Raw genomic sequence first — 12,110 nt, forward strand, 5'->3', positions numbered from 1 at the left:
CAAATCCCTAAACAACTCTCCACAAACACAGCAACAATAATAAAAAATTCAAAAATTTATAAACCGTCAAAATCTCCTCCTCCGATTCTATTTAATATGAAGAAAAACAAAACCCCAACCTTGCATTCGTCATTCGTGCGTGCGGGGGGACTCGATGCGATGCCAGGCAAGTAAATTTAAGTGCAGTCACATTCCAAACCCACCACATCATCATCAATCAAAGTAGTACTAGTTACTCCTCGCAGTCAGTCAGTCACAAATAATAATACTAACATTTTTCATGTCTTTTTAATTCACTCCCGTGGGGTACCTCACCTAGCGTTATCAATGCACCCTGCCCCACTCTGCCCAATCTGCCCGCTCACCCCCTGCCCGTTTCCCCTCTTCTAATCTCTCTATACTACTAATATACTACAACCCCAAAGTTCCCAACTTTCCCTTTCTCACCTCTTCGCTATTTCCATTTTCTCTCTTTCCACTGGTTTTTTTCCTTCAGTTCGTAGAAATTAAGGTTTGTGTTTTTTGTTTGTCGAGTACTTTTATGGTTTTTCTTGTTGTTGTGTTGTAGGAGTATGATTTAATCGGATCTACAAATTGATTGTTTACAGATCGGTGAATTGATGATTTGGAGTTGAAATTGAGTGAACGAAGTTAGGGTTTGTGAGTTTTGGGTATGTTTTATGGGCGATCGAGGTCTTTTTTTGGCTTCTAGGGTTGAGTAAAATTGGGGATTTTGTGAATTTGTTGAGAGTAATTGATGGTTGAAGGGGGGATAATTGGGGAAAATGCAAGGGGAGTTTTATTATGCATGGGAGGATACAAAGGGAAGAAGGACAAGTTTGTAAACGGTTGGGGAGTGGTATTGGCGGTGGTGGTCAACACATGCCGGCGACGACTACAAGGAGGACTGTAGCCGTCGGTGAATCTACTGTTGTTTCTACTGTTACTGCTGATTCTTTCTGCAAGGTATTGTCTTTGTTGTTTTTTATACTGATGGGTGATTTGAATCAAGTGTGTGTAGTGCTACCTGTTCTTATATACTGATTTTTGGTGCATAAAGGTGATAGCTTTTTTAGTTTGTATGTGATTTTGTCTTGGTTCGAGTATTTCTTGGAGGTTGTATTGTTTTAGCTTAGAAGCTTCTCGTGGCGCCATGTGATATGTATGCTCATTTATTTGCATTGCAAATTCATGAGTAGCTTGTGTTTGGTTATGAAGTGGATAACTTTTTTAGTTTGTATGTGATTGTTTGTCCCGGTTCGAGTATTTCTTGGCGGTGGTATTGTTTTAGCTTAGAAGCTTCTCGTGGTGCCATGTGATATATATTCTCATTTACTTACATTGCAAATTCACGAGTAGCTTGTGTTTGGTTATAAAGCGGATAACTTCTGTAGTTTTTGTGCTATTTTTTGTCGCGTTTGGACTTTCTTTGGGAGGTTATGTCGTTTTAGCTTAGAAGATTCTCGCGGCGCTATGTGGTATACATGCCCATTCATAAATTTTTAGTTTGTATGCGATTTTTGTCCTGGTTAGAGTATTGCTTGGAGGTTGTATCATCTTAGCATAGAAGCTTCATGTGGCGCTATGTCATATATATGCTCATTTTTGACTTTTTAGTTTTTATGTGATTTTTTGTCCGGGTTGAGTGTGTTTTGGGAGGTTCTTCTCGTGGCGCTATGTGATGTACATGCTCATTTATAACTTTTTTAGTTTGTATTTGTTTTTTTGTCCGGTTTGAGTATTTTTTGGGAGGTTGCATCATTCTAGCTTAGAAGCGTTTTGTGGCACTATGTGATGTATATGCTCAGTTATAACTTTTTTAGTTGGTTATTTGTCCGGTTCGAGTATTTTTTGGGAGGTTGTATCATTTTAGCTTGGAAGCTTTTCGTGTCGTCATGTGATGTATATGCTCATTTATAACTTTCTTAGTTTGTATGTGGTTTTTGTCCGGTTCGAGTATTTTTTGGGAGATTTTATCATTTTAGCTTAGAAGCTTCTCTTGGCGTCATGTGATGTATATGCTCATTTATAACTTTTTTAGTTTGTATGTGGTTTTTTGTCCGGTTCGAGTATTTTTTGGGAAGTTGTATCATTTTAGCTTAGAAGCTTCTCATGGCGTCATGTGATGTATATGCTCATGTTTTTACTTTGCAAATTCATGAGTAGCTTGTGTTTGGTTATATTTTGCAGAGAGGTGTATAATGAGGTACTTAGTAAGTCGGAAGCTTTCTTTGTTATGCTACCTTTTTATTTATTCTCCATCCACACGTATGCGTCCTACAAGCTTTGTCATGGTCGTGTATGGTTGTTGACATTGCTTGGTTATTGTGTCTTGTTGGGTGAAGATACTGGGATAAGATAAAGCAAGCAGTTAAATTGCAAATATGCCTTAAGCTGGTGTTCTCCAAATTCTGGGTAGATAAGTGTTGGTTGTACATGATGAAGTAAAGTCAATACAAAAAAGTACCTTAAAAACTACAAAAGCGTGTGTCAGTTAATACAAAAAGTACCTAAAAACTACGGAAGCGCGTGTTAGTCAATACAAAAAGTACCTTAAAAACTACGGTAGCATGTGTTACTATAACTTTTTGTATAGTATGAAGAAGATAATGGCTTTCCCCTTTTCCATGTCTCCTACTCTATAAGTGTTTTTCCCTATTGCTTTCTAGTTCATTTATGTATTTATCTTCTGTGTCGTTAGCTTATGTTTTTATGCAGTTTGTACTTTCCTTATATTTGTTAGTTTATTTTTGGTATTTTTTAATCTGGCTTTCTTGGTGAAGTTAATGTTATCCTCTTTCTGCAGGATGGTCGCAAAATTCGTGTGGGAGATTGCGCTTTGTTCAAACCACCGCATGATTCACCACCTTTCATTGGAATAATACGTAGACTAAGATTGTGTAAAGATAATAACTTGCAATTAGGTCTTAATTGGCTCTATCGTCCTGCTGAGCTGAAGCTTAGCAAGGGCATCGTCCTGGACACCACGCCCAACGAGGTCTTTTATTCCTTCCATAGGGATGAGATTCCAGCTGCATCACTACTACATCCGTGTAAAGTTGCATTCCTTCCTAAAGGGGCTGAACTTCCAACAGGGATATCCTCATTTATCTGCAGGCGGTTTTATGACATTTCAAACAAGTGCTTATATTGGTTAACTGATCAAAATTGTATTAACGTAAGTTATCATTTCATTGCTTGATGGTTCATAATCTTCTGCTAAACTATGTAAAGGTGATTTGTTTTACTGATAAAATAGATAAATAGGTTGAAATGTTGAACGGAAAAGGGTGAGAGAGTACTTGGATATGTTTTTCATCAAAGAAAAGATAGTTTTATCTGCTTTGTGGGGTGATTGTTTGAAATGGTGTAATAACAGGAGGAATTGCAAAACTTTCAGGCATTATTTTGTAATCCTCGCATAATGTTTCACTTACCAAATTATTTTTCCTCTGTAGGAACTACAAAAAAAGGAGGTAGATCAGCTGTTATACAGGACACAAGTAGAGATGCATGCAACAGTGCAGCCTGGTGGTCGTTCTCCTAAACCTATGAATGGCCCTATGTCATCGTCACAATTGAAATCTGGTTCTGATAATGTACAAAGTAGTGTAGCTTCTTTTCCTTCACAAGTCAAGGGAAAGAAAAGGGAGCGAGGAGAACAGGGTTCTGAATCCGTCAAACGAGAACGTTCAGTTAAATCTGATGATAGTGAAAGCGTCTTAAAATCTGAAATTTCTAAAATAACAGAGGAAGGAGGGCTTGTGGACTGTGAAGGGGCTGCTAAGCTTGTTCAGCTCATGCAACCAGATAGAGTGGACAGGAAAATGGATTTGAATAGTCGTTCGATGCTTGCAAGTGTTGTTGCTGCGACCGACAAGTTTGACTGCCTTGCTAGGTTTGTACAGTTAAAGGGTTTGCCTGTGTTAGATGGGTGGCTTCAAGATGTTCATAGAGGGAGGATTGTTGAATTCAGTAATAGTAAGGATGGTGATATATCAATTGAGGAGTTTCTCTTGGTTTTGCTTCGAGCACTTGATAAGCTTCCTGTGAATCTTCAGGCACTACAGATGTGCAATATTGGTAAATCTGTTAATCATTTGCGCCAGCATAAAAACATGGAAATTCAGAGGAAGGCACGAAGCTTAGTTGACACATGGAAGAAACGAGTCGAAGCTGAAATGAACATCATTGATTCTAAGTCTGGCTCAAATCAAGCTGTCAGTTGGCCTTCTAAAGCACGGTTGCCTGAGGCTTCTCATAGCGGCAACAAAAATCCTGGTGGTTCCTGTGATGCAACACGGAGCTCAGTTACTCAGTTTTCTGCATCCAAGACAGCCTCACTTAAGCCTACACCAGTGGAAACTTGTATGAAGTCTGCATGCTCGTCCCCAGGCTCAATAAAACAAGCATCGTCTCCTCCTTCCGGAAAAGTGGGGCAGCCAAGAGTTTCAGCTTTTGGTTCCAGTGATGTTCCTCTAGCAAGGGAAGATAAGAGCAGCAGCTCTAGCCAGTCGCACAATCACAGTCAGTCCTTCTCGGGGAAGGAGGATGCGAGGAGTTCAACTGCTGTGTCGATGAGCAGCATCAAGATTTCTACTGGTGGTTCTCGGCACCGCAAATCGATAAACGGCGGTCCTGGATCATCAGTTTCTGCAGGTCAAAAAGAAAGTTCTACAAACAGAAGTTCTTCATTGCACCGGAATCCTACCACTGAGAAGTCGCTGCAGTCTGCATTGAGTGGTGAAAAACCAGTCGATGTGCCAGCTGTTGAGGGGAGTTCTCACAAATTGATAGTTAAGATATCAAACAAAGGACGCAGTCCTGCGCGTAGTGTCAGTGGAGGATCATGTGAAGACCCTACCGTCAGGAGCAGCCGAGCTTCTTCTCCCGTGCTATCTGAAAAGAATGATCATCTTGATCGTAATTCTAAGGAGAAGAATGATGCATGTCGATCAAATGCTACTTTTGACGTGAATGCAGAATCATGGCAGAGCAATGTTTTGAAAGATGTTCTCACTGGATCTGATGAGCGTGATGCGTCACCTGTTACTGTGCTGGAGGAAGAGCGAAGCAAAACTGCTGGTGAGGGCAGGAAATCATCTGAAGTTGCCAAACCTGGTTCGTCGTCATCAGGAACTGAACTGAAGTCAGGGAAACTGCACGAGGCTTCATTCAGGTCCATGAATGCATTGATTGAGAGCTGCGTAAAATATTCTGAAGCAAACACATCCATGTCATTAAGTGATGCTGTTGGAATGAATCTGCTAGCCAGTGTGGCTACTGAAGAAATGTCCAAGTCTGGGAGGGTTTCACCTTCTGTTTCTCCACAAGCAGATAGCCTTTCAGGTGGAGAGACCTGCACAGGTGATGAGCTTAAGTCAAAGTCATCTCCTGTAGATAGTTCTTCAGGTGACCATTGTGGGCGAAATGACGGTGATGCTAATGGAGATAAAGAGAAACAGTCCATTGCTGCTAGTACATCGTGGTCTGAAGGTAAACTACATGCTTATGGAAGTGCAGTGACGGAATTTACCAGAGATAGAAGGCCCTCTTCATCTCCTCCTGAAGAAACAGCCACTGGAGAGTGTTGCAACCCTTCCTGCACTGATTTGCAGACTGCTGGAGATTTGAAATCTGAAGTTAATGAGAAGTTGGGTGAGATGGTAAAGTCTGCTGCTGCTCCTTGCAGTGTATCAGAGAAAGCGAGTGATGGTGAACAGAGCAAACAATTCCATGAGGAAAAAGTAGTTTCCATTAAGAAGTTTGATAGTGTTCTAGATGGTGAATTAGGTGGACTTGGTAGTTCAGCAGGAGAGGACAAAGTCGCTAATGGCCTTGCAAGCGTAGAAGACTTGAAACGACCAGTTGGAGTTTCTGCTTCTAAATTTGAGGGCGACATCAAAAATGATGTGAGTAGAGTGTTGGGTGTTGCTAGTGCAGAGGTGAAACCACCTTCGGTTGTGGCAAAATCTGAACGTACAGAGAGTGATGACAAGGAAGAGCTGCAACAAACTGGTTCTTGTCGAGATTCTATTGCTGGGAAAGGTGGACATTCTGATGAAATAGATGCAAATAATGTTATTCAGTCAGAACAGCCAAATTCTGATAAAAAAGCTGTTGATACTTCATTTGTTGAGGATAGAGCCATATCGGAATCTAATTTAGCTAGAAGGAATTTGATAAAGGATGAACCTAGTGCTGAAAATAATGATATAATTAAGCATGATTCTGACAGTGGATTATTTAATAAGAAAGAGACACCTGGATTTTCTAATGCGGAAGTGGAAAATGTGGAATCGAGAGAATGTAAATACTCTGGTGTCGAGGCAGATAGAACAAAGGAATGCGTATCCATCAAAGGGGAAACTTCTTCAAGCTCTGCTGCTGCTGCTCCAGATTCAGCGTCAAAGATGAAGTTCGACTTAAATGAAGGTTTCATTTCTGATGAGGGAAAATATGGGGAGCCAGTCAACACGACCGGACCTGGGTATTTGTCAAATGTCCACATAATGAGCCCATCAACATTTGCTGTCTCATCTGTTTCCAGTAGTCTTCCTGCTTCCATTACGGTGGCTGCTGCTGCCAAAGGACCTTTTGTCCCGCCAGAAGATCTATTGAGAGTCAAAGGGGAGTTTGGATGGAAAGGATCAGCCGCCACAAGTGCATTTCGCCCTGCTGAGCCTAGAAAACCCCTTGACATGCATTCAAGTTCCGCGACCATCTCTGTTTCTGAAGCTTCTTCTAGCAAGCATGGTCGTCCTCCATTAGATATTGACCTGAATGTAGCAGATGAAAGGATTTTTGAGGACATAAATTCTCAAGATTGTGCTCTAGCAATAGGATCTGCGGTGGACCATATAACTAATTCTGTTTCATCAAAAAATAAATGCTCAGGTTCTCCCGCTCTTCGTAGTTTTGGAGGACTTGATCTTGATTTGAATAGAGTTGATGAACCTAATGATGTAGTCCAATGCTCCTTGAGTAGCAGTCATAGACTAGAGGGTGGAGTTCTTCCCGCAAGTGCATCATCTGGTGTCTTACCAACTGTAGAAGTAAGGAGGGACTTTGATTTGAATAATGGGCCTGGTGTCGATGATTCAAGTGCGGAACAGCCTCTATTCCACCAGAGTCATCAGGGAAACATGCGTTCCCAATTAAATGCTTCTAGCCTCAGAATGAACAATCCAGAAGTGGGAAACCTATCGTCTTGGTTTGCTCCTGGGAACAGTTACTCAACTATGACAATTCCATCAATTTTGCCTGATCGTGGAGAGCAGCCAGCATTTCCAATAATCCCACCTGGTGCCCCGCGAATGTTAGGTCCATCTGCTGCTGGTTCCCCCTTCACTCCAGATGTTTTCAGGGGTTCTGTGTTGTCATCATCACCTGCTATGCCATTCCCCGCTGCTCCATTCCAGTATCCTGTGTTCCCTTTTGGAACCACTTTCCCACTTCCCTCTGGAACATATGCAGTTGGATCAACCTCTTATATTGATTCATCCTCTGGGGGAAGGCTTTTTACTCCACCTGTGAATTCACAGTTGCTAGGTGCTGTGTCACATCAATACCCAAGGCCTTATGTAGTTTCCCTTCCCGATGCTAACAGCAATGGAGCCACAGAGCACAACAGAAGCCGAAGCCGGCAAGGTCTGGATCTGAATGCAGGTCCTGGAGCTGTGGACTTGGAAGGAAAAGAAGAGTCAATTTCATTGGTACCAAGGCAACTTTCTGTTGCTGGCTCACAGGCCCTTGCGGACGAGCATGGGAGGATGTTTCCTGTAGCTGGGAGTCTACTGAAGAGGAAGGAACCTGAAGGAGGATGGGACAGTGAGAGCTTCAGGTTCAAGCAATCACCTTGGTAGTAGGAATGCAAAAAACTGCAACTTCGCGACCTTTAAGGTGATATGAGATTCATTTACTTGTGGTTATGATCATCTTCTTTTTGATTAGACTGTAACCGTCTTCTGTCTACTCTGTTGTATACGCACTGGAAAGTGATTAGATTCTAGGCATGGTGCAATACATTGTTAAAATTGCTTGTGACGAGCTGTGGTTGAGCTGCTCGTTTGTTTGTGTATATTCCTTTTGCCATGTAGGTTTTGCTCCTTTTCAAACTGGGGTTCCTTCTGCCGATCGTGTACGCATGCATGATCTATGAAGGTGTTTTGACTGCACATATTCTTTTCATGGTAGTTTGTATAGATAGGAAGAAATGAATATATTCAAAATTTTGGAAATATATTTGGGATCTTTGTCTGTTATCAAGTTGCACTTTGGTGTTTGTCCCTCCTGAAAATGTGATTTTTAATATGCTGTTAGGATACGTGTCATCCTTAAACAGTGTAGTTTTTAAGTGGAAATATTGCTTCACGATTGTGTGTGCTGCTTATAACCATATTTCGAATTAACCACGTTGGTTAAAGTGTTTTAAGAATAGTGAAGTATATTTGCTGCATTTGGTTTGATTCTTTCCTTTTTCATTTCTTCTTGCAGTTATCAAAGGATGGACTATGATGGGTTCCTCAAAAGTATCAGCTTCTAGTATGCTCTTGAGGTTGTATGATGTGACCAATGATTTGCTGAGTCTCCATCCACCATTTCTTTCAATGTATGAAAGGAAGGAGGGTTTCAATGGGTTTGTGACCATTTTGGTCAGCCATATTGTCTGGGTGGACACAGAGATGAGTCATTCCCCTGTAAATATTTTAACTGTTGGAAGGCTTGAAATCTGCAATGCCCGGCAACTGGGATCAGGTGTCTAATCCTTGACCAAGATATTGTCAGTGGAGGTTGGATTTCTGGACCGAGTAAAACGGAATGCCTTCTATGTTCTTTGTAAAATGGCTGTTCTCTCCTCTCCTCTCCTCTTTTTTTAGCAATTACATAAATATAAAGAGGTTGACACCAAGTTTTGGTTCTAAAATGTCCATCTTCCATGCGTTTATTTGATACATCTGCATTGTACCTTAAATTCACTTGATTTTTAACTTTAACTTTAGGCTGATTCACAGATAAAGACTGCTTCAAGGTTATACTGTCAGTGGTGTGGTAAGAAGTGTGTTGTACCTTCTAGCCATTATTTGTGTACAAAATGATTCGTGAGCGCTAGAAAAAGTATACTCTAGTTTATGTTGAGGATCAAAATGGTGTAGATTTTGGAGCATAGGTTTATTTGTGGTCCACACATTCTGGTGATTTCTGCCCCCGTGGCTGTTGCCTTCCGGAGTGGGAGATGCGAATGATCGAGTAAAATCTGTAATAGTCTTTGGTAACCGAGGAATTCCTGAGTGTGGCCTAGCCTTGGTCAGCCCATGGGTTAGAACCTCGCTGCTTCCATATTGTTCCAAGTCGAGTAATATTTTTTCTAGTTCTCCAGAAGTAAGTCTTACATGCTCATGACTATTCTGTCTGTTTATATCGTCTTTCCCTGCTCCGGCTATTTACTAGATGGCCAATTTTTCTTCTGCTCCAAATTTTGGTTTCTATATGGTCGTGTAGTTGGCTGTTTGCGTGATGGTCATTTCACGAGTTGTTGCACTCTATTGGATGCTTGCTTATTTGTGGATGTTGGTTGGTTGCATCTGATAATTTAATTAAATTCCCCTTATTTCCATTACATGATCGATCATTCATCGCTAAAGTGCCTTTGGAATACAAGTATACTGTACTTGTCGCTTCAATTTTCATGTCTCTAGTGTTTAATTTGATCCATATGGGATTTCAATGGATTATGTTATCGGCCTATTTGATTGTATTCATTTTCAAGGTGTCACTTCAAATAAATGATCTGTAGTAGGGAGCTACGAACCTAGTTACCCTTGACAAAGTTTCGGGCTCATTATCGAGCAACTAACTTAGTTGTCTGTTAAGTTTTTGTCTAATATTTACCCGTTGCTGTTGAAAGTCATGTTTTTATGCCTAGTAAACCCTTTGAGGGTTCATTTGTGTTGCTGACTATCGATTAGTGTCTTCTTTGTCATCGAATTAGTTTTTTTTAAAAAACAACTGTTCGAAAGATTCAAATGAAAAAAAAAAGGCAATTCTCCATGCTGAATCAATGGTGACACGGATGGAAATGCATGCAAGGAAATATGAGGTTGAGTTTGATACATCAACCGTGTCCTCAGTATGCTTGTACAAGATGAACCTTGGCAACCTTTGTACTTAAAAAACACTTGTTCCTCGTAAACCAAACTAACTACCTCTGGGCTATGTGTAACTAAAATTAACACAAATTACGGGTGGGTTTCTGCTGAACTTAGCACACATTCTTTAAAGCAATTTTTCAGAATTAATTTAAACACACAATTAATCCTCAATATTATTCTTCAAATTCAAACACCACCAAGTATCGACCATCATCACACCAACTTCTAAAGAAACTTACATCCATCACGAAAAAAAAAAATGGAAATCCTATGTACAGTCCATAAAGACAAAAACAATATATACAGCACACAGTAAAATATTAAACAAAGAAAAAGACCACACCAATCCCAAATAATTTTTTATACCAACAAAAAAGTAGAAAACTTGCACGCACCTTCTTTATCTTTTATGAGATGACCTGTCTGTTTTTCTAGTCCCCACCACTTCTAATCACTCGTTGGATACACATGAAATATTTCAGAATTAAATTTATACTACATTTTGATAGATGATATTGTAATATATCGTCAATCTAATGCAGTATAAATTTTGTCGTAAACTTAATGTACTTTATCTCATTCCGTCTCCAATGATAATTTAATTCGCGTACCGGCAAATATCAGTCAAACGAAACCGGGCCCCTCGTCCATGTTCACTTTACCGGACGCCGGAATCGATGCGTATCTCGTCGAGAAATTTCTGAGTACCAATTCCTCCTCCTCTTCTCCGTTATTGCCTCTCCCTTCATCGAAGTTCAGCGAGTAACTCAAAGGATCATATTGGAATTTCGCGCTTCTGCTACTACCGCTTTTATTCCGATTGAATCGCCGGATAAAAGTCTTCCATCTAGGTCCGGCGACGATCTCCGACCATTCTCGAAGCTTCTTCAAGGCGTTGATTCCTTTAGACCACACAGATCCTTCGTTGACTGCTGTGCTACGGAGCCTGTGCCACCAGTAGTCAAACTTAATGGTTCTTGTTAATTGGTTTGTAGAAGGGAAGCAGAAACAACGACGTCGTTTGTGGAATAGCGTATCGGGAGTCTCGATGGTTGCTGTTACTGAGTATGATGAGTGAGGAAACTCAGAATCGGCCATTGGAATTTGATTAACAGTAAGTTATTATTAGAGTATGAATTTGAGAAGAAGGAAAAGTGCTAGTGTTTGTAATAGTACAAGTTTGGTGGGAAATGATGTAATGGAAGTTTTTGGGGGCCTTTGAGTAGATAGATATGACCCTTGAGGTTCCTTTTATGTTTTCCCATATTTTTATTGAAATTTGATTAACTCAAAGTTTTTGTTTGAAAACTTTATTTTTTACGTGAAGGAAATATGGGGAGATAAAAATAATTAAAAAGGTAAAAATTCATGCAATTGAAAGAATCTTAATAATTGCATCACCATCGATGTTATCTCATATGGCAGGAATAGTTAATTTTGAAATTAATTATCGCAAAATAATAATCTCTAAATAACTAGGTTAGCCCATCAAAATGACCTTAATCCTATCTCTTTTGGTCTTGGACATTGAGAGGAGTATTAATCAAATGTGATAATAGGAGTGGATATCAGTCTGTTTACCATAACAACCAAATGTATGCCATTTTTTTAATCACCTAATCTAATTAGTTAATGGGTGTGTTTGGTATGATGAAAAATGTTTTCTGAAAAATGTTTTCTTGTTTTTTCTTGTTTGGTTGCAATAAAATATTTGGAAAACATTTTCCATAACAACTCATTTTTCTCAATTTGAGGGAAAATGACTTCCCTCATGGGCCAAGGGAAGTCATTTTCCAGCAAATGACAAATGTAACTTATGACCCCACCCGCATCCCTCTTCCCCACCCTAACAACATTCATATTCACATTACTCGAAAATATTTTTCACTGTGTTTTGCTTCAATTTTTCATTGCTTGAAATAAAAAATAGTGAAGTTCGAATTTTTTCCATTTTCAATA

The 12,110-nt window shown here is 40.0% G+C and overlaps 2 protein-coding genes across 2 annotated transcripts; one reads left to right on the forward strand and one right to left on the reverse strand.

Annotated features, from left to right (window-relative positions):
* The first annotated feature begins 352 nt into the window (after positions 1–352).
* On the forward strand, positions 353–8,926 carry LOC107875919. The gene is made up of 5 exons (XM_016722820.2): positions 353–511; positions 609–966; positions 2,807–3,178; positions 3,459–7,902; positions 8,497–8,926. The coding sequence occupies exons 2-4, from the start codon at positions 805–807 to the stop codon at positions 7,863–7,865; spliced, it is 4,941 nt and encodes a 1,646-aa protein (XP_016578306.2). The 5' UTR covers positions 353–511; positions 609–804; the 3' UTR covers positions 7,866–7,902; positions 8,497–8,926.
* A 1,372-nt stretch (positions 8,927–10,298) lies between these two features.
* LOC107875918 lies at positions 10,299–11,744 on the reverse strand. Its single transcript, XM_016722819.2, has one exon. The coding sequence runs from the start codon at positions 11,247–11,249 to the stop codon at positions 10,776–10,778; it is 474 nt and encodes a 157-aa protein (XP_016578305.1). The 5' UTR covers positions 11,250–11,744; the 3' UTR covers positions 10,299–10,775.
* Between the last annotated feature and the right edge of the window lie 366 nt (positions 11,745–12,110).

This window comes from Capsicum annuum, chromosome 6 (assembly GCF_002878395.1).
Source record: "Capsicum annuum cultivar UCD-10X-F1 chromosome 6, UCD10Xv1.1, whole genome shotgun sequence".
NCBI lineage: Eukaryota > Viridiplantae > Streptophyta > Magnoliopsida > Solanales > Solanaceae > Capsicum > Capsicum annuum.